Consider the following 22,907-nt stretch of genomic DNA (forward strand, 5'->3'; position numbering starts at 1 on the left):
CAGTACATGTGTGATAAAACGTATATTATTGGCGATGTAATGAGGAAACAGCAATGTCTCTTGTGTGAAGCCACAGACCAATCACAGCCTGCCTGAATGGATGTGTACGTGGTCTCCTGAAGCATCATGGGAGCGATGACGCAACGTGACTCGTAGCTGCACTTCCTATGCATTTGAACAGGAAATATGAAAATTCAGCTATTTTAATGATACAATCATTGAAATTATTGGATTGAAAAAGAAAATCAATGTAAAGCACGGACCATAGAACTAAAATGGAACAATTTAATGTAATCATAAGTTTTTTTTTTAATATTCACATGCAGTGGAACGGAAAGACCACCAGGGAGCAGTGAGGCTCTGCCTCACTTGCCTACCCTGACCGCACGTCACTGAAGCACACAAAGACACACAAGCACAAGCAATTTGTGCATTGTAGCTATTTTGACATGTCCCCTCGTGTGTCTCTGGAAGCAACAGCTTCTTCAGTTCCTTTTCTTAACATCAGAGGTGGGTAGTAACGCGCTACATTTACTCCATTACATTTATTCAAATAACATTTTCGATAAACTGTACTTGTCAGAGTACTTTAAATGCACTGTACTTTTTACTTTTACTTGAGTATTTATGTGAAGAAGAATCGATACTTTTACTCCGTTACAATGATCAACATACCGTTCTGTACTTCGTATTTATCCATTCATATGTGTGGCCGTCTATTTTTAGACTCCATCTTCGACTTTCGCATAGGGCGGCCGTTACGCCAATCAAACGTGAACACTAATGTCAGTTGTCTCCAATTCACCAGTCAGTCGATAGAAGGCAGTCACATGACCGTGCATGTAGCCTTTGCGAGCCAATCAAAATGACTCTTTTTTTTTTGGGGGGGGGGGGGGGGGGGGAAGCCACACGAGTGTGTTTACAGACCCAAAAACAACAGCTTTGTCATGCAGCTCTTTAATTGTGACTGCCCAAACTTGGATATTTCAGCCCACTTCTAACTTGAGAAAACACCTTGCGGTAAATTGCAGATGTTTCTATTGTTGTTTTGGCAGTGGATATGGCAACATTAGACTATGTCTAAGGTGTCCCACACGCACACACAATCACTAAGTCTGGTCAGCAAACAGCTTCTTCATGAAGTTATTTAAGTGAATAAAGCAAATAATGTTTCTGTAGGGCCCAATGCATGTGTTGTTGATTTATGGGCACTTAAAAATTTAAATGGTGGCAGGTGTGTGTCGAGTCCCATATATATATATATATATATATATATATATATATATTCTTTTTTTTTTTTTTTTATTTTAATTTTTTTTTTATTTGATGCTCATGCTCTGATTAAAAAAAAGAATAATAATCTGAAGTTACTCACAAATTACTCTTTACTTGAGTAGTTTTTTCATTGAGTACTTTCTTACTCTTACTCAAGTAAATATTTGGATGACTACTTTTTACTTTTACTTGAGTCATATTATTCTAAAGTAACAGTACTCTTACTTGAGGACAATATTTGGCTACTCTACCCACTTCTGCTTAAAAGGACACACAAAGGACATCAACGTCACACTAAAATACACACAAGGAATCAAAGACACACTAAAAGACACACAAACTTCATCAGGGCCACACAGGACACCATATGCACAAAAAGGACATTCAAGACCCACAAATAACATCAATAATGTACAAAACTACACTCAAGGACACAGAAAAATATACACACAAACACACACAAAGGACATCAGAGATGCACAAATGGAGTCAAGGACACGCAGAGAAGAAGAATCAGACACCTAAATGGCTAAATGACACAAAAAAGAAACAAAAAAAACACACAGCGAACATCCAAAGACACACATAAGGAGACACAAACAAGGTACCAAGGACACTCAAAAGGAGACACAAAAGTACTAAGAAAGGACACAGTCATGTAAAAAGGTTTTTAGACTACTCTTCAGTTTCTTTTTCAATTTTAATGCCTGGTACAACTAAAGGCACATTTGTTTGGACAAATATGATGACAGCAATAATAGCTCATAGGAGTTTAATTTAAGAGCTGTCATCAAGGCATTTTCAATGTTTTTCTTGATAATACCCAAAATCCCTGGGAATATAATTAAATTTGAGCATGTCAAATAGGAGAAAGTATTATGGAATCATCTGCATTTATGTCGTGTTTATTGTTTGCAGCTAATATACCATTAGTGACACCAGGCATTAAAATGAATAAGAAATTAAAGAAATTTAATTTCAAAACCTCATTAGAAGCCATATGAACACAGCCGCAATAAAACTACTACTGAAACCAGGGAAAGACCTCACTCATCCAGCTATTTACCGACCGCTGTCACTAATTAATATGGACATCCAAATTTTGAACAACAATCTTGGCTGGAACTACAACAGACACTGCAATAGCACCAAACTGTCAGACTTCCCATTTATCAGCATAAGTCTCAAACACCACAATTGTTTTAAGAATCCGATTATTGCAGCCACTTCATCGGCTTGGTGGAAAGTTGAGAAACCACGCAATCTCTTAGCACTATATTATTTCTCCCCCCAATCTGGCACAATCCCGATTTTGAGGTTAACAAAATATCGCTTTACTGCAGCACATGGGAACAAAGTGGAATTGACCGCCTACATCACTTATTCAAAAATAATGCAATCATGCCATGTGAAACCTTTTTCCAAGAATTTCAAATTAGAGGTAGTGACTTCCTTCAATACTATAAAGTAAGAACACCAATCAAATTAATCAACCCCCTCTCCCGCCCTTGGGTCCCCACCTTCCTCTCCCCTCTCCTGGCGCCCTCGCCCTTTATTGTTCACGGCAGGTGCTTGACATGGGCTCGCTTTTGGCGGGCTGTGACCTTTTTCGAGTCGCAGCTGGCTCCTGCGTTGGGCCCTGTTGGTGGTTGGGGCCCCCATGCTCTCCAGGGTTGGTAGGGCTGTGCGGGCCGGGGTTGCTGGGTGGGGGGGTGTGTATTGGGGGCGGGGGGGGGGGTCCGGTACAATTCCCCCTCCCTTTGGGACTGGTTGGGGCGCTGCGGTTGGGCTGGGGGAGTGATTAGGGGTGGGCGGCGTCCCTCTGGCTAGGTCTCCCACGGGATGGGCCGACTGGCTTGGCCCCCTCATTGCGGGTGGAGAGGGCCAGGCCCACCCTTCCTCAATGTGCCAGCTCAGCAACTCCATACACCAGTTGACTAACATGCCTGTGATGTGGTCTTCATTCACTGATAAATTCCTAGACACGCTATAGGCTTTAATTGCTTGTGCTGCGACCACTAATAACAACACAGATTCTATTTAGATATCAACTCACAGGTTCTTACAGGTGTTTAGACACTATTAAAGCAATCCACCCCACTACATATTTTTATTTATAATATTTTATATTTTACTTTTTCCATAACTGTACAAAGATACACAAAAGGAGACACAAAATGGCACCTGTAAGGCATCAAAGACACAAATGGAAACACAAACATACACCAAAAATACACAAGACAAAAAGTGTGCGTGTTCGTGTACCTGTATAGTGTGTGTCCGTGTCACAGTGTATGTGTGCGGTCTCCTCGTAGACTTCATTGGTCTCCTGCTGTGCGGCGCCCCCCGGCCCCTCCATACGCCCCCCAGCCGGCGTCTGCTGGTAGCGGCTGGCGTTGTGCGCCGGCAGGGGCGCAGCCTCCACTGAGCTGTCAGCGCCCGTGTAAACGGGCGGCGGCGGCATGGGTGGCAGGGAGTCTCTCAGGACTGTGTACTCGTACGTGATGTACGGCGTGCGGCCATTCTGATTCCACACCTGAAAGGACACATCAAGGCTTGAAATCCTAACCCAAGCTTGAAACCTGGTTTGAAAATGTAATCCTATCTTGAAAACCTTAACCATGTCTAACACTAGCGTTAAACGGTAATTCCAAACCCTAAACCAAGTTTAAAAAAACCTTGTTTGAAGCCCAAAAGTTGAAAGCATAACCCAAGCTCAAAACCCTACCTTGAAACCATACTCCAAGCTTGAAACCTTAATTCAAAGCCTCTAACCACAATTGAAGGCCGAATTTAAAACCTTAACCCAGATTTGAAACCCTAATTTGAAACTCTAATCATTGTTTTAAACCCTACATTGAAATCCTAATCCTGGCTTCAAACCCAAATGTTGTATTGAAACCCTAATTTGAAACCCAAGCTCTCATTTAAAACCCTAGTCCCTGACATGCTGCTTTGAGTACCAGGATATTGACGGGCTGGTCCAGGGGCCCTTTGGCGACAATGTACTCGATGCCCGTCTCATAGACGTCCATGGGGCGGCGGTACTTGAAGACAGTGCCCGCCACATGGAAGTTCTGAGGGCTGTCCACCTTGTAGGCACCATTGAAGAAGAAGTTTCCCGCCTGGTCAGTCACGGCTAGGAGGAGGAAGCAGTTTTGGCTTTTTCTTTGGCTTTTTGTCTGGGAAACGGAACTTACGCGCCGACTGCCGGCCAATCACTGACCGAGAACGTCGGCTGACTTCTTCCTCTCGATCACCTGGATGTCCCATGATCCTTCAGGAATTTGCGTGATGAAGGCGTAACCTGGAAATCAGGAGGCAGGAGACTGAGCTTAGCGGACTGAGTAGTGGCAGTGGGGACCGGGTGGCAGTGAAGACCGGATGGCGGGCGGCGGTGGTGACCGGGTGTAGGCAGTGATGGTGAACGAGCGGCGGGGTGGAGCGGGTGGCGGTGGGAGGGTGGAGGGGAGGACCAGGTGGCAGTGGCGTGGATCTGGCGTAGGTGGGGACTGAGCGGCGGCGGGGATTTAGCGGCGGCAGTGACCGAGTGGTGGTGAGGACTGGGTGGCAGCGGTTGGGTGGTACTAGCAACTGGGCACTGGCATCAGTGGCGACCAGGCAGTGGTGACGGGTGGGTGGTGTGGTGAGCGGGCAGCGGTTGCAAGCCTGGCGGTGATGGTGAGCGGATGGTGGTGGCGAGCCGGTGATGTGGTGAGAGGGCAGCAGTGGCGAGCAAGCGGTGGTGGCGAGCGGGTGGTGTGGCGAGCGGGCGGTGTGGCGAGCGGGCGGCGAGCCGACGGCAGCAGCATGCGGGTGGTGCTGGCGATTGGGTTGCATGGCGAGCTGGCAGTGGTGGCGACCAGGTAGCGGTGGTGAGGGAGTGGCATGGCAACCGGGTAGTGTGGTGACCGCATGGCACTCACCGAGCGTGGTGGCCCCGCGGCGAAAGTTTCCAGTGACTCTGCTGCAGCTGCTGCCGTCACCCTGACAGACTCCACACTTGTCGAGTGTGTTGGATGAAAAGAGAACGCCATCGCATCCGATTGGCTGGGAGACATCAAAGAAAACATGTCAGCGTTTTTCAACACAGGCAAATGACCTAGAAATATAAATATACTAAAATAAACGTTAGCCTGATTTGCAACTCTAGCCTAGGCTTGAAACCCTACTTTGACATCGTGGCCGAGCGTGGACTCACCTCACACTTACCGTCCACGCAGACGCCGCGGTAGCTGCTGTACTTGCAGGACGTGCCGTCGCGCGCAGCTACCATCAGCTGACGCTGGCCATCGGCGGTAGTGCAGTGGAGGTCGCACGGGTTGCTGGAGATGTGCACATAGTCGTCTAGACACAGCGCAGCACTAACATCAATGCTAATGTCGGTAGCATTAACATCATCGAAGCCCTCCATTGACACCCTAAACCATCGATGTCAAACTCAAGGCCCGGGGACCAGATGCGGCCCGCCACATCATTTTATGTGGCCCGCGAAAGCAAATCATGCTCGTCAACTTCTGTGATTTTTGCTAAAACCTGTACCTAAATTCCAAATTGTCATAATAATAATAAACCACAATGTTGAGATACTGCATTTTTCTGTTACCAAACCTTTCTTCTACAGTAACTTAAACAATACTTGAACAAACTATTATCCTTGTCTTCTGATTTCAAAACTAGTTATCCCTCAATTTGTTGTGTCATGGTAATAACATGATTTGGTGATTTATATGGTTTTACTGTTCTAACCGCCCTCTGAGGGAAATCATAACTACAATGCGGCCCGAGACAAAAAAGAGTTGACACCCCTGCCCTAACCCATGTTGGAAACCCTAATTGGAAATTCTAACACAGGTTTGAACCGCTAATCCAGGCCTGGCCAACTCGCGGCTCAGGAGCCGCATGCGGCTCGCTGACCGGTTTCTCTTACATTCATGCTGCACTCTCCTGCCAGTTGCCAGGCAACCCGGAAACACTCGGAACGGACTGCACAATTTCCTATAATGAAAACCCTCCAAATAAACACCTTAATTGGAATAAATAGGAATAAATTTGAATGGAATTTAATTTGGTTTCACAGCGGTGGAACATTCCTTTTTGCAAACCGATCAGAAGTAAATTTTTAACATGTTAACCGTGAATCCGTATGTGTCAGGCTGCGCTCTGTCTGCGAATGCTCTGTCTTGATGTAAATGTGCGGTGACATCATCATTTACGTATGTAAATATGACAGCTTCCGACCAGAGCATGTATTTGGAAGAGATCTTGTTTTGAACTACTTGTAACTTGTTTTTATCAAGTGGTTGTTTTAATGAAAGTGTAAAAACAATCCCAGCTACTGTCCTAAATAGACATCGGACTTCCATCTTGATAAATGTTGTGACGTTTACGCCACACGTTTGCACATGTATACACTCAATTGGAATAGGCACGTGAAGGAATTGCTTCGAGTGGGAACAACTGACTATAAACCAGATTTGAGGATTGTTGATGGCAAGGAATGCTAGAAGTCCCATTAAGCAACATGCATGGAAAGAGAACTAATGCTATTGTAAATTATAATAATTTTGTTTGTAGACATTAAACTGAACATTGAATCGAGAGTTTGTTTGGGAGACAGTGCACACAGTGTTCATTGTTGAAAATGACTGGTTTGTGGTCTTAGTTCTATGGGAGTCATTTGTTGTCAGTACTATTCTAATGTGTGACATTAACAGTAAATCTGGCAGAGCAGAGGTCTCTTTGTGTAAGAGAAAGCGAGAGCAGTTTACATGTGCCTAGGGGCATCGAACCAAGTGGAAAACTGGCACAACGGGCGTGGGCCCCTGGCTGCCCCCGTTAACAAAGAATTTCTGGAAGGAAATCTCCGATCGTACCCCGTGTGTGCTCATGTGCATGATGTGGCTCTTTGCATAAACACAGTAAAACTGTGGGCTCTTAGCCTCTGACTGGTTGGCCACCCCTGCCCTAACCCATGATTAAGGCTGAATGTGTGGTACCCGGATAGAGAGGTTTCCACTGGTAGCTGTGGCCACCGTAGAGCTGTGAGTTGAAGGACCAGCACTGCTCCTCCCGGAAGCTTTGGCCACTGGCCGGACAGTCCTGCGTGGCGCAAACAACAAACTTGACAGTCTGTGTGTCTGTCTTTGCGTTTTAGCTTCATACTGTGTGTGTGTGTGTGTGTGTGTGTGTGCGTGTGCGTGTGTGTGTGTGTGTGTGTGTATGTGTTGTATGTGTGTTAACATTCACAATTTGTGCGTGTCTGTATGTATCTGTTTGTGTGTAAATGGATGTATCTGTGTTTGCCAGTGTGTGTGTGTGTGCGTGTGTGTGACTGACTTGTGCGTTGCACAGGTGGTATCTCTTGGAGGTTCCTGAGCACGTCATGTTGTCCTTGAATGCAGCAACTTTCTTTCTTTGGACACAAAAGACACATGTGAACAACAACAAGCAGAAACCTCAGGTGTTGCCTTCAGGGAGCGTCGGAAACATTTTTTTTAGTGACCGCTGTTTGAGGCAGTGTCTCTCCTGTGACTTGACGCCGCCGCCGCAGGTGCGCGTGCATGCCGTCCACTTAGCCCACTCGCCCCACCAGAACGCCGTCACCTGGCTCTCTTCCAGGCTGTTGGAGGCTACGCTGCCTTCCTCCTGCACGTACGCACACACACACACACCCACACAAATGGAGTTATCCAGCAAAAAGCATTTGGGCTAGTATGAGGTCCCTATCTGTTTCGAGAGGTGCAACAACCTTTGAGGCTTTAAACATACTGTATCTGATTGAACCCTTTATAGTTCCAGAAACTACTTGTACCAAGAACTACAAGTTCCTGGAACTTAGTGAAACTAGGAACGTTTGGAGGACCATTACGTCTTTGGATGACGTGAACATCTACATTTAGTTCCTGGGGTATTTCATCAGGGCCAAAAGAAGACCCTGCTTCGTGAGTGAGCGTGTCAGCCAATCAGAAGTCAGCAAGAGAGGGTTGTTGTGAACATCCCGAAAAGCGCTGACGCTGCACTTTCCAAACATTCCCTGTGTGCAGCAGCAGCAATCAAACCCAAGCATGCTGCTGGAATGTGAGGGGGTCAGGAGGGGACACCCTGGGAGGGAAGTGTGGGGGGTGTCATCCAATTGGTTTACGTGTTTGTTTACCTGCAAACACAAAGGAGACTCAAGAGAACACAGAAGGGAAACACGAAAGGACACAACAAAGGAGACACAAAAGGAAACACATTAGGCATGAAGGACACAATAAAGGGAACCAGAGGAAAGGCTAAGGAGACAGAAAAGGAGACAGAGGGAGCTGGGTGGGGGTTATTTGACCTGCAAAGGTGCAGTGGCTGTGGTGGCGAGGCGTCCCACAGACATCATCAGCGCGAGGACGGCCAGCAGGACCACGCCCGTCTCACCAAACACCCAGGAGCGCACACGCATTCTGTTGGACAAAATACATCACATCATTGTTAGCGTGAAGGCAGCACCAGCTAATGTCATTAACATCACGGCATTGCCAGCTTATGTTAGAGTCGCAAAAACCTGAGCATGACAGCAAAAAGAGCTAACATTTTTGTTACCATGCTGGCACTGGGAATCCACGTTATTAGCAAGGCGGAAAGATGAGTTAGCATGCTGGAAATACCAGTTTGAGTTGTTAACATGACGGGATTGTGAGCTAATGGTATTGTTAGCATCGCAGCAACGTGAGCTGTTGTTGTTATTAGCTTGATAGCAACAGGAGCTAAAGTTGTCAATATGAGGGCAACACAAGCTAATGTTGTTGTTAGCATGACGGCAATGAGAGCTAACGTTAAAATGGTGGCAACATGAGATAATGTCAGTAAGAGGGCAACACAAGCTAAAGTTGTTATTAGCATGAAACCAACACGACGTAACATTGTTAGTACGTTGACAACACGATAAAGATGAAGTTGACGTGGGGTGAATGCAGTAGATATGTAAAGTAAGTATGAAACTAACATTTTCAAAATACCTGTATATCAAAATAGATAGGATAATATAATTGGATAGAGGAGTGATACACAAATAAAATGAGTCCGAGCTTGTCACTTTTTATGCAGCAAATTTTCTTGCCCAGAAATCAATGTAAACCTTTAGGAAATTTGTGACCAAAACCTTGACTCTTTATAGAAAAATGCAAAAGTATTATTAGTTGAAATGTGAAGTGAATTTTTCAATGGCAGCATCCGCTCGAGCCATCTCATTTTCCGGTCATACTGAGAGCATACAGGCACATTGTCAGAATTAACTTCAAACTTCACAGAAAACAAGAATAATAATACTGAATCATATAGTTTTCCATCGTGGTTTAATCCTATGAACGTGTTATTTTCCACGCCGAAAGCGAGGAACATTTTCATCTTTGTCAGGACCACAAAAAAGCTCACCTGAATTAAAAAAATTCAAAAACAAGGTGGTAATAACAACGTAATCTGAAAAGAACAAGGATTACCTTGTGCGAAACATTGAGAAAATGCGATTTTGGGGGACATCTGCTAAATCCACGTGCCCTAAATTCGGCACAGAAAAATTACATGAGAAAGGCGGCCGTTTTTCTGGATTTGGTAACATACCTATGCAAAGCAAACGAACACATGGGGTTGATCAGTCGCCCTTGAATTCTCATCAATTGATGAATGATTGACAAGCTAACCAGCAGTAGATTAATTCATTTTTATACATCAAATGAGTGGATTATTTTACTTTTATATGTTGAATAAGTTGATTCATTCTTCATACTTCCAATACATTATTAAATAATTTTAATACAAACCCAAATTCCATTGAAGTTGGGACATTGTGTGAAACATAAATAAAAACAGAACACAATGATTTACAAATCCTTTTCAACCTATAATCAATTGAATGCAGTTCAAAGACCAGATATTTAATGTTCAAACTGATAAACAGGGTTTCTCTTTTGCAAATATTCACTCATTTTGAATTTGATACCTGCAACATGTTCCAAAAAAGCTGGGACAGGGGAATGTTTACCACTCTGTGAGATCACCTTTCCTTTTACCAACACTCAATAAGCGTTTGGGAACTAGGGACACTAACTGTTGAAGCTTTGTAGGTGGAATTGTTTCGCATTCTTGCTTAATGTTTAACTTCAGTTGCTCAACAGTCCAGGGTCTCCATTGTCGTATTCTGCGCTTCATAATGCGCCGCACATTTTCAATGGGAGACAGGTCTGGATTGCTGCCAGACCAGTCTAGTACCCGCACACTTTTACGACGAAGCCACGCTGTTGTAACACATGCAGAATTTGGCTTGGCATTGTCATGCTGAAATAAGCAGGGATGTCTCTGAAAAAGACGTTGCTTGGATGGCAGCATTTGTTGCTCCAAAACCTGAATGTACCTTTCAGCATTAATGATGCCTTAACAGATGTGCAAGTTACCTATGCCATGGACACTAACACCCCCCCCCGCCCCCCATACCATCACAGATGCTGTTTTTTTTAACTTTGCGCTAATAACAATCCAGATGGTCCTTTTCCTCTTTGGCCCTAGGACACAACGTCCATGAGTTCCAAAAACAATTTGAAATGTGGCTTGTCAGACCACAGCGGTTTTCCACTTTGAGTCAGTCTATCTGAGATGAGGTCAGGCCCAGAGAAGCTGGCACCATTTCTGGGTGTTGCTGCTATGTGGCTTTCACTTTACATTTACAGTTTTAACTTACATTTGAAGATGTAGCAACGAACTGTGTCACGTCGAGCTCAGACTACACGACTTTTCTTGACTCTGCCAGATTAAAGGACATGGTGTCATGAATTTTTCTGTGTCTTGGACCGGACGAGTGGCCACGCTACAAGTATGGCACCGACCAGACCACGCCCAAACTTGTTTCCCCAGTTCCATCTTTTTTGTAACGTGCTGCAAGCATCAAATTCAAAATGAGAGAATATTTGCAAAAAATTTAAAATTAAAAAAATTATATTCATCAGTTTGACCATTAATTTGTTTGCCTTTGTATTGTATTTAGTTGAATATAGATTGAAAATGATTTGCAAATCATTGTATTCTATTTTTATTTAGGTTTTACACAACATTCAAACTTCATTGGAATTGGGGTTTGTACACATCCAATAAGTGGATTAATTCATTCTAATGTCAGATAAGTGAATTAATTATTTTTTACTTACAAGAGTATTTTAAATCAGTTCGATAACAAATATTGTTGTTAGCATGGCGGCAACATGAGCTAAACCTCAGGTCTTGCATAGTTAGCATGACAACAACGCGAAATAATGTCGATAGCGTGGCGGCAATACGTCCTTATGTAATGTCAACACGTGCTAATGTTATTGTTTGTGTTACGTCAATATCAGCTAATGTTATTGTGAGCCTGACGTCAACTCGAGCTCACGTTATTGTTAGGATGACGGCTTTACTCCTTTCTACATCTATCTATACACACACTTATATGCGCACACGCACACACACACTCTCTCTCGCTTTCTCACACACACAAACATTCGCGCACACATGCACACACTCACACAGACACACACCCACAGTGTCAAACACGCGCTCACACACACACACACACACACACACTCTCAACACACACAGTCTGTCAGACATACGCACACACATACGTCCAATCCTCTGACACACACACACACGCACACACACGCAGATACATAATCTCTCACACACGCACACACTCACATACACAGACTAAAGTAAACAATCTTGAGGCCCTTCACTGTCTTGTTATTGTAACACTGGCAGCTTCAGCACACACACGCACACGCGCACACACACACACACACTCATCCTCAGCTGCATCTACATGCACGTTAGCATGTTATGCCAGCTAAGAAGCTAACCGGAACCGGGGTCCACCAGTGTCAGAAAAAAAGTCACAGCAATGCGAGCTAACATTAGTATGATGGCAACACACGCTATTGTTATTAGCACAGCAGCAACATAGGCTAATGTTGTTAGCGTGGTGGAAACATGAGCTAACATTTTGGCGGTGCAGCAACAAAAGCAGGCAGAGTTATCATGACTGCAGGATGAGATAATGTTGTATGTGAAGCTAATGTAGATAGCATGGAGCATCACAAGCTGTTCATGTTAGCATGGCGGCCACACAAACTAACGATAGATTGATGGCAATAGGAGCAAATGTTTTCTGTGTCGCGGCAACATAGTGATTGAAATGTAGCACTTCTTGCTTCTGTATGCTCTGTTAGCATATAGCTAACACACTAACTGGACGTCCACCATTGTAACTGGCAGTCAAACATCAACTCAGACCAAGAGGCTAGACTGAGGGTTATCACTGTTAACACTGTAGCGACACAAGCCAAAAACGATAAAGAGGATGCATAAATGCGTTTTTTTGAAGAGCTAACAACAAACACCAGCACGTAGCTAGTTGATGTTTAACTCGTCGACTAACAAAAAAGCAAAAGTGGAAGTGATCTAATGTACTTTGCTTCTGTTTGCGCTTGCACAATGTCTCACGACCGCGAAAACACAGAAGAGTTGCTAGCTGACAGCGGCCTTCTCTGGCCGGCTAGGGAACTGGAACCTGCCATAAAGCCTTTAGTAGAACTTCTGATGAACCCCAAGAGTACACCCTATAAAAGAACCTCAAAAGCTGCCTTCACACCAGGAAAGTCCTTTGGTCTATACCAACAGAGGACTTTATTTTTTTAGTTTGATGCAGTTTGCATCCACTTTGTACATTTGAAAGTGAACTATAATTTGTAAACAAAGTCACACGTGACGATCCTTGCGCCCATTTGACAGAAATGACGAGGGCAGGACAAAGCACAGACCCGGAAATGCATGCTACATTTCTTTTCTGCAAATTTGCACTGTTACTAAAGCAGCAAAAAAAAAAAAACTGACATGTAGCATTTGTTATGTGTTAAGCCTCCAGTTAATATATACAGGCAGCCTCACTAACATAACAAAGAGCAGCTCATTCAATTAAAGTTTTGCGACCTTCTCTTTCTAATTTTGGAAACACCGTCGGCAAATGCGTGCTGCAAACTGAAGGAGCATATATCGGCCGCCGCCACAACATGCACGGACAGCGTAAGTAGCCTGGTGTATGTGTAGTATTGTAAATAGTACCCAAGTCAGAATTCCTTTGAGAGGACCAAGTGTTTTGAGATCAGTATTCAAGCCAACCATCTTTTCTTTGTATTTCTACATCAAAGGAATTCCTTGCGGCATTTGTATGTTTATTAGGGTTTTCCTTCTCTTCTCAGACCATAACCTGTCTTTGGTTTACAGCAGAGGTTCGAGTCTTCAAAGAGGACTGATTTGCATCTTACGAGATAAGGGTACCATTTGGGCACCAGGCCAGTCTGTTAGACGCTACCAGGCGGGTGTGGGTATTTCACGGACTCAGAGTGTCACCTTGTGGCCAGCAGAACACTCCAAATATGGTCATGCTGAGCGACCACCTTTCGGGTAAACCCAGGGGTGGGGCTAATTCCACGCACAGATAATTAAACCTTTATAAACTGGCATCGACCCAGGACACGCTGGAGAGACTATGTCTTTCGGCTGGCCTGGGAACACCTCGGGATCCCCCCGGAAGAGCTGGATGAAGTGGCTGGGGAGAGGGAAGTCTGGGCGTCCCTGCTAAAGCTACTGCCCCCGCGACCCGACCTCGGATAAAGGGATGGATAAACTGGCATCCAGGAGTTTCGGGGGCTTTTTCGTTGTCCTGGCTTTGTAAGCAGCTACTAGGACACTAAGGCTTGTTCAATAAATCGAATTAGCCCAAAAGCCAAGTGTCTCGAAGTCTCCATTCATTCCTGCCCATTGGAAGCCGGTGTTCTCCCGGGGGACCATCAACTCAGAACCACAGGCGAAAAAATCCACCTCATATGTCAGACTACTTGCCGTAAAATCTTGCTGTATCGCTGTCAGACAGTGGCAAACTACATGACATACTGTATATTACGATATCGCTGTATCCCCTCTTTTATGATCAGTGGGTTTTATCTTGTCAAATCAAACACTGACAGAGAGGTGGGACCACAAAACGTGTCACCAGGCACCGCGACCGTATGTAACCGTTACCGTGTGGTGTTGTCACCTGGAGATCAGGAGAAGACGTTTTCAGATGTCCATTCAAGGAGAGCTTGAGGTATGTTCACTTATTTTTAATACAGCTCGTAAGCAGGCAACATAACGTTATGTAGCCAGCTATTGCTGCCGCTAATGTTTGTACATAAACACGGAGTTCTGTCAAATCATGCTTTAAAGCTTCAGTTAACATTTGTTTGTGTGTGTGAATAAATGTTGACAACGGTGACCAAGTATGTTGACAACGGTGACCAAGTATGTTAACAACGATGAGCAAGGGAAGCGACACGCCATTGCAAGACGCAATCCTATTGGTCAATGGCAAGGTACACTGTCGGAAGGTTGTCTTTCATGTTGAAGATGGCAGATGAGGTATGACTTACAACATTCAATATTGTTATAAGCTATGGGATATTGACTTGTTGGGTCAGATCGAGGCTGGTTTATATTCACACCAGAAACACAACACAGAGGAACTGCATAGAATCCGTTTGGAGGCTGACCGAGACCACCTCACAAAGTAGGTTTCAGAGCGGTTGTTTGGTGCGCACCAGGATTTGCTTGTGTTTATTCATACCTGTCCGGACCAAGGGGGAAAGTAATTCTGGTTTGTTTAAACGGGTCCAAATGAGGCAGGTGTGAATATACTCCAACAGAAATGATTGTAGACCTTTGGATGGAACCCAGAGTAGAGGCGATGAAAGAACATCTGGTAAAACCTCTCAAAGAACCTATGGTAGAATTTCTGATGGATCCTATGGGACAGCCTAAGAAAGAGCCTCTAATAAAACCTCTGGGAGAACCTCAAAAGGAAGTAGGGTTTAACCTGCTACAAAACTTATGGTACAACTTCTGATAGGCCCTACTAGAGAACCAATCAAAGAACCTCATATAAAATGCTGCTTCTAATGGATCTCTCGGGACAACCTATGAAATTAATTGTAATAAACCCTCTAGTAAAACCTCTAGAAGAACTTGAAATAAATTCTACATAACTTTTAGTTGAAGCTCAAAAATAACTGCTGGTGGAACCTTCTATATCTGCTCTTGGATAATTTCTGATCTAGTGCAATATATGAAATAAATCTAAATAAAATATCTGGTTGAACTTCTATGACAACCTATGAAAAAAGCCCTCATAAAAGCTCTGGACAGTTAAAAAAAAAAGTATATATATACAGTGGGTACGGAAAGTACTCAGACTCCCTTAAATTTTTCACTCTTTTTTATTTTGGAGCCATTTGCTAAAATCATTTAAGTTAATTTTTTTCAACATTAATGTACACACAGCACCCGATATTGACAGGAAAAAAACTGAATTGTTGAAGTTTTTGCAGATTTATTAAAAAAGAAAAACTGAAATATCACACAGCCATAAGTATTCAGACCCTTTGCTCAATATTTAGTAGAAGCACCCTTTTGAGCTAATACAGCCATGATTCTTTTTGAGTCTTTTTCACACCTGGATTTGGGGATCATCTGTCATTCCTTGCAGATCCTCTCCAGTTCTGTCAGGTCGGATGGTGAACGTTGGTGGGAGCCATTTTCAGGTCTTTCCAGATATGCTCAATTTGGTTTTTGTCTGGGCTCTGTCTGGGCCATTCAAAAACAGTCACAGAGTTGTTCTGAAGCCACTCCTTCAGTATTTTGGCTGCGTGCTTAGGATCATTGTCTTTTTTGAAGGTGAAACTTAGGCCCAGTCTGAGGTTCTGAGCACTCTGGAGAAGGTTTTCATCCAGGATATCCCTGTACTTGGCCGCATGCATCTTTTCTTCGATTGCAACCAGTCTCCGTGTCCCAGCAGCTGAAAAACACACCCGCAGCATGATGCTGCCACCACCATGCTTCACTGCTGGGACTGTATTGGACAGGTGATGAGCAGTGCCTGGTTTTCTCCACACATGCCACTTAGAATTAAGGCCAACAATTTCTATCTTGGTCTCATTAGACCAGATAATGTTATTTCTCACCACCTTGGAGTCCTTCAGGTGTTTTTTAGCAAACTCCATGCGGGCTTTCATGTGTCTTGCACTGAGGAGAGGCTTCCGTCGAGCTACTTTGGCATAAAGCCCTGACTGGTGGAGCAGTGATGGTTGACCTTCTAGAACTTTCTCCCATCTCCCGACTGCATCTCTGGAGCTCAGCCACAGTGATCTTTGGGTTCTTCTTTACCTCTCTCACCAAGGCTCTTCTCCCCCAATTGCTCAGTTTGGCCGGATGGCCAGCTCTAGGAAGGGTTCTGATCGTCCCAAACATCTTCGATTTCAGGATTATGGAGGCCACTGTGCTCTTGGGAACTTTAAGTGCAGCAGAAATGTTTTTGTAACCTTGGCCAGATCTGTGCCTTGCCACAATTCTGTCTCTGAGCTCTTCAGGCATTTCCTTTGACCTCATGATTCTCATTTGCTCTGACATGCACTGTGAACTGTAAGGTCTTATATAGACAGGTGTGTGGCTTTCCTAATCAAGTCCAATCAGTATAATTAAACACAGCTGGACTCCAATGAATGTGTAGAACCATCTTAAGGATGATCAGAAGAAATGGACAGCACCTGAGTTAAATATGAGTGTCGCAGCAAAGGGTCTGAATACTCATGGCTGTGTGATAGCTCAGTTTTTGTTTTTTAATAAATCAGCAATAAAACAGCAATCCGTTTTTTTTATTGTCAATATGGGGTGCTATGTGTACATTAATGAGGAAAAAAATACTTAAACTATTTTAACAAATGGCTGCAATATAACAAAGAGTAAAAAATTTAAGGGGGGTCTGAAAACTTTCCATACCCACTGTATTTATAAAGAAAAAACCTGGTAGAGCTTCTGATGGACCCTACGGGAGAATTTATGAAATAATCTCTAATAGAACCTCTGGTGGAACCTCTGAATAACGAGTGGTAGAACCTGCCATAAAACCTTTGGTGCATGTGTAGTGACAGAGAAAACAAATAAATACTCTTCTATTATGTGGCAGAAAGTTATGGCATAATATGGCTAATAGACGGCGACATAATAGACTTGTGAATCCACTTTTTGTGACATTTCTGTTTGGTGGTGTGCCGTGACATTTTTCAAATGTAAACTATGTGTCTTGATTCAATAAAGGTTGGGAATCACTGCTCTAAACAAACTTATAGTACAACCTGCCAAAAAACCTCTTCTACAATTTCTGAAGAACCCAGAGGATAGCTAATGAAAGAACCTCTAATAAAAGGTCAGGTGGGAATTCCAACAGAACTTAATACAACCTATGGTAGAACCTCTGATGGATTTTACGACTAGTATCTTTGAAAGAACCTCTAATTAAAAAAAAAAGAAACAGGAACACCGACAAACCCACACACACACAAACGCGCGCACACACAACATGTTTCACATATTGACACACACTCACCTCCCCCGCTGCAGTCCAAGGGCGTCTGACTTTGTGTTGAGGATGCCGCTTAGTGTCCGTGTGTGTGTGTGTGCATGTGTGTGTGCGCGTCAGCGGTGTTGTGTTGTGCGTGGCTGCCGCCGAGTGAGGAGACGCGAGTGAGGGAGCAAGAAAGCGTGGAAGGGAGGGAGAGAAGAGGGAGGTAAGGTGTGTGTTCCCTGCATCCCTCTTCCTCCTCCTCTTCCTCCTGAGTCAGCAGGCTGTATTGGAGGGTTTGGGGTGGGGGTGGGAGTTAAGGTGGTGGCTAGAACTTCTAAACGGGACCTGAAGTCTGCAGCTGGCCTTGAACCGGCACTTCACACCTCGCTGCTTCCTCCCTCGGCGAGTCCCAGACTTCCCACAATGCTCCTCTGCGCCCGCGGCCCAGACAGAGCTGAAACGGGCCGACGGCCAAGAACAACAAGAACGTGAGCGGACGCCGCCTGGCTCTTGAAGGCCCGATACGGCATTCGCGCGTGGCAGTCATAGTGTACTAGGGGGCGACATTTTACACCGTGCACATTCCCCCAGCAGGAGTTTCTTGTCATGCAGAAAATTACTGCATCTACAGGCATTTACAGTATCTGCATTTTTTTTTCTTAGGAAGAACCTATGAAAGAACCTCTAATAAAACATCTGGCAGAACTTCTAAGGGATCCTACAGAGGTTCTACTATAGGACTGACTCTAATAAGCATTCTCATCCAATGTTTGGTAGAACCTTTAAATAAACCTTCAATAAAATATTGGGTAGAACCAATGAAAGAACCTTTAATCAAAACTCTGGTGAATCTCAAATTGAAATCATAGTAGAGCTTGATACAAAACCTCTGGTGGAACTGCTAATGGAACCTCCATTTGAACTTCTGATGGATCCTATGGGAGAACCTTTGAAAGAACCTTTAATAAAATCTCCGGTGGAACCTCTTATAGATTATATGGTAGAACATCTGATGTACTTGATGGGAGAACCCATAAAAAAACCTCAAACCAACTAACCTCTGGTGAACAGCTGGTAGAACCAAGGAAAGAAACTCTAATAGAACCCAGGAACCTGCTGCAAAACCTGTGGTAGGACTTCCAGTGGACCCTACAGGATAACGTATGAAAGAACCTCTTATATAATGTCTGACAGAAACTCTGGTTAACCTCTACAGGAAGCTATGATGGAACCTGTAGTAAAGAACCTCTCGTAAAATGTCTGGTGGGACTTGTAATAGAACATTTGGTAAAGCTTCTGATGGAGCCAACAGGAGAACTTATGGATGTAACTCTATTGGTGGAACCTCTCATAAAACCTATGGTAGACCCAACGCGAGAATCTATAAACAAAACTTTAATACCATGTCTGGTGAAACCTCGAAACGAACGTATGGTAGAACCTGCTATAAATCCTCTGGTAGAAACTTGATGGAACTAGGAGTAGGCCATATGAAAGAACCTCAATGCTACATTCTATCATAAATGTGCATGGCGGCCCTGACGTAGCCACGTGCGCAAACAGGGCTCACGTTTGTTCCCCCGAGCTGAACCTCAAAACAAGATGTTCTTTCACTACAAGGACCATGGAGAAGATCAAATAAATGCATTAGCGTGAGCAGAGAGTGTGAAAGTTGTTTTAGTTCCAGGTGAATTTCATCTCTTCAGATTGATGGCGGCGGTCTGAGGACCACCATGTCTGCCCACCATGTCGTCTTCCTCCCATCATGGCTTCTTCTCCTGTTACTCGTCTAGTCATTTACCCCTCACCACCATTTCCTTCTCCTTTTCCTGCTGTTATTCCTCGCTGCTCCCTTCGTGCTCTTCTGTCTGCAACCGCTGTTTCCACAGCTGCTGCTGTTGCTCTGCATGCCTCATTGAGCCTTGTCGTGCATCCGTGTGCTCCTGAGTGTCCTTATACCCCAAAGCCAGGCCCATGTGCCAGCAGAATGGCACCAACATGTCATACTATGCCACCAGAAAGCCACATCATGTCACTAACATGCTACCAGAATGTCACTGACATGCCACTAGAATGCCACCACCATGTCACTAACACACCACCAATAACATCACCATCATGTCACTAAGATGCCACCAGCATACTACAAAGATGCCACCCGAAATACCACCACCATGTCACAACGATGCCAGTGGCACACCATTAACATGCCACCAGCACGGCATTTACATTTCATCAGAATACCAATAACATTCAACTAAACGCCACCGTCATGTCACTAACATGCCTACAGCACACCATAAATATGCTGTTAGAATGCCACCAGAATGCCACCAGAATTTCACTTATGTGCCACGAGAACACAGACATAGCCACCATCATGTCACTAAGATGCCACCAGCACACCACTAACATGCCACCATCACTTCACTAACACGCCACCATCATTTCATTAACATACCACCAGAAAGCCACCAGCATACCACTAAGATGCCATCACCATGTCACCATCACTTCATTAACACACCACCATGACGTCACCATCATGTCACGAACATGCCACCAGAATACCACGACATGCAACCACCATACCAATAAGATGCCAAAAGAATGCCACCATCATGTCCCAACATGCCCCTAATACAAAGTCTTCCTCACACAACTGAAAAGAGGTTTGTTTGTTCGTCCACGTGAAGGATGCCAAAGAGTGTGTGAGTGTGATGGCATTTAGAGGAGAACCACAGAACCACAAAGCGACACAAACACTCAGTTGCGTCACTGAGGAGCGTGAGAAACTACAACGGTGAAATATGCTCATACTAAAAGAACATTTTCACAACGTTTTGCTGAAACTTCAACTAAAACCTCTTACAGAACATCTTACAGAACCTATGCTAAAACATCAGGTACAACCTGTACTAAACCATCTAATACACTTGAACTTCCAGAACATCTGAAAGAACATCTTATGCCGATAGTAAGACATCAAATAGAACTTCTACTATAACCACTCATAAACCATATTAGAGAACCTATGGTAAAAGTATGATAGAACCTGTACTTGAACATCTTAGCGAGCCGATAGTAAAACGTGTGATCGATCATTTTATGCACTAGAACCGCCAGAAGAGCATCTGATAGAACATTTCACAGAACGGCTAAGGAACGTCTTCTAGAATTTCAGATAGAACTACTACTAGAACCCCTGAACGAATATCTTCGAGACATGCTGGTACAACTTTACTATAACCTTGGCTAGAACATTTTACAGGACCTATGTTAAAACATTTGACTTGATTAACTACAGGTTCTTAAACACTAGAACCTCTGCTAGAACATTTGGTCAAACTGTACAGAACTGCTGGTAGATCTCCATCTAGAACTTCAAATAGAACATTGTACATAACTGCTGGTAGAACTTCTTCTGGAATATCTGCTAAAACATTAAGTGCTGGTAGAACCTTTACAAACTGATACAAAAAAATCTCATGGCACTGCTAAAACATATTGTCGGACTCAGCTGGGAGAACTTTACAGAAATGCTGGTAGAACTTCTTCCGGAACAGTGGTAGGCAATCCATGGCTCCAGAGCCACTTGTGGCACTTTCATCCTCCTGCTATGGCTCTCTGTGTCTTTGCAAAACAAATAATGAGTATTCATTCAGTTTTTCAAATGGGACTCTAAATTTGAAGATTGTAGTGATCTTGTAACGTTAAAATAAAATAAATAAATAAAATATTTTTGGGTCGCTCCAAATATGTGTGACAACTGCCTTCACCTGGTGCCAAGATTTATTGACCTATTCGACCCCCACTAGGTTAACCATGGATAAATCAAAGAAAAGAAAGGTTTCTAAATAAAACAGATGTTTAATGCCACATGCTACATGAACAATATTAAAAATAAACATCACACACATAGCCTCACAGATGACAGCGTACGATCGTCTGTTAGGATGAAGGTGACGACTTATAGCCCTGATGTGCTGAGGTTCAAGAGCAAAAATCACATGAACCAGGTAGAATAAATATTTTAATTGGCTGTTATTATTCAAATATATATTTTATATTGTTAAGTGAAATCGTCCTTTTTTTATTTAGGTTGACAGCTGACTGCTTGCGATAAAATGATGATGTACCAGAAGCAAACAGCCGTTTTGGTTTGCATTTTGGGTCCCTGCAGATGGATAATTTAGCTTTAATTTCGTAAATACGAGGAGGACTCAAATACACATTGACTATTTTATTTGAAAGTAAGCTTCAACTAATTATCTTTTTTCAGTTTTTGTTACACGTAGAAATACATTTTTTAGTTCGCTGTAGCATCTGCTTTCCATCCATCAATCCATCCATCCATTTTCCGAACCGCTTTCCCCACTAGGGTCGCAGGTTAGCTGGCGCCCATCTCAGGTGACTTTGAGCGAGAGGCTGGGTACACCCTGAACTGGTCGCCAGCCAATCGCAGGGCACATATAAACGAACGAAACGAGGATTTACACTCACATTCACACCTACAGATTACATCCATCCATCCATCCATTTTCTGAGCCGCTTCCCCTCTCTAGGGTCGCGGGCGTGCTGGAGCCTATCCCAGCTATCATCGGGCAGGAGGTGGGGTACACCCTGAACTGGTTGCCAGCCAATTGCAGGGCACATATAAACAAACAAGGATTTACACTCACATTCACACCTACAGATTACAGCTAATCAAAATGCACAGAAGCTTTCACTCACGCTACAAAAACATTTCAGGATTTAAGCGAGCGAGACGGAACAGCCGCTGCACCACCCCGAACTCATATAAATACACTTATATGTCATCAGAATACCAAAATATGTTCCAACCAGTGTGCCGTGGCACATTAGTGTGCCGTCAGAGCTCTTCTGGTGTGCCGCGAGAAATTATCAAATTTCACTTAATTGGTCAAAATATTATTTATTGACAACAAATAATGTATCTTTGTTCATCTATCTATGCCAGCGGCATATAAAGACAGACAGAAAAAATAAATGCTCTTGTATTAGATGGCAGAAAGTGTATAATTGACTTGTGAATCCACATTTTGTGACATTTTTGTTTGTTGGTGTGCCGTGAGATTTTTCAAACGTAAGATATGTCCCTTGGCTCAATAAAGGTTGGGAATCACTGATATACAGTATACTGTATATAAAGCATCAAACATTGTGTTTTACA

At 43.7% G+C, this 22,907-nt stretch overlaps 1 protein-coding gene across 5 annotated transcripts in view; it reads right to left on the reverse strand.

Annotated features, from left to right (window-relative positions):
• adamtsl2 (ADAMTS-like 2) overlaps window positions 1-22,907 on the reverse strand; it is a 46,173-nt gene that overhangs the window by 18,833 nt on the left and 4,433 nt on the right. Inside the window, exons 1-10 of one of the 5 annotated variants that reach the window (XM_061769042.1) lie at window positions 17,756-17,973; window positions 8,603-8,714; window positions 7,781-7,923; window positions 7,615-7,690; window positions 7,275-7,377; window positions 5,477-5,622; window positions 5,202-5,325; window positions 4,502-4,582; window positions 4,239-4,414; window positions 3,541-3,811 (exon numbers count right to left, since the gene is read on the reverse strand). In XM_061769042.1, coding sequence (XP_061625026.1) covers window positions 3,541-3,811; window positions 4,239-4,414; window positions 4,502-4,582; window positions 5,202-5,325; window positions 5,477-5,622; window positions 7,275-7,377; window positions 7,615-7,690; window positions 7,781-7,923; window positions 8,603-8,713 — 1,231 coding nt within the window. In that variant the 5' untranslated portion in view covers window position 8,714; window positions 17,756-17,973. Of the gene's footprint in view, window positions 1-3,540; window positions 3,812-4,238; window positions 4,415-4,501; window positions 4,583-5,201; window positions 5,326-5,476; window positions 5,623-7,274; window positions 7,378-7,614; window positions 7,691-7,780; window positions 7,924-8,602; window positions 8,715-17,755; window positions 17,974-22,907 lie in introns of those variants that run through there. The other 4 variants (XM_061769041.1, XM_061769043.1, XM_061769044.1 and 1 more) reach the window with 4 other exon arrangements.

The sequence above is a fragment of the Phyllopteryx taeniolatus genome, chromosome 3, assembly GCF_024500385.1.
Source record: "Phyllopteryx taeniolatus isolate TA_2022b chromosome 3, UOR_Ptae_1.2, whole genome shotgun sequence".
NCBI lineage: Eukaryota > Metazoa > Chordata > Actinopteri > Syngnathiformes > Syngnathidae > Phyllopteryx > Phyllopteryx taeniolatus.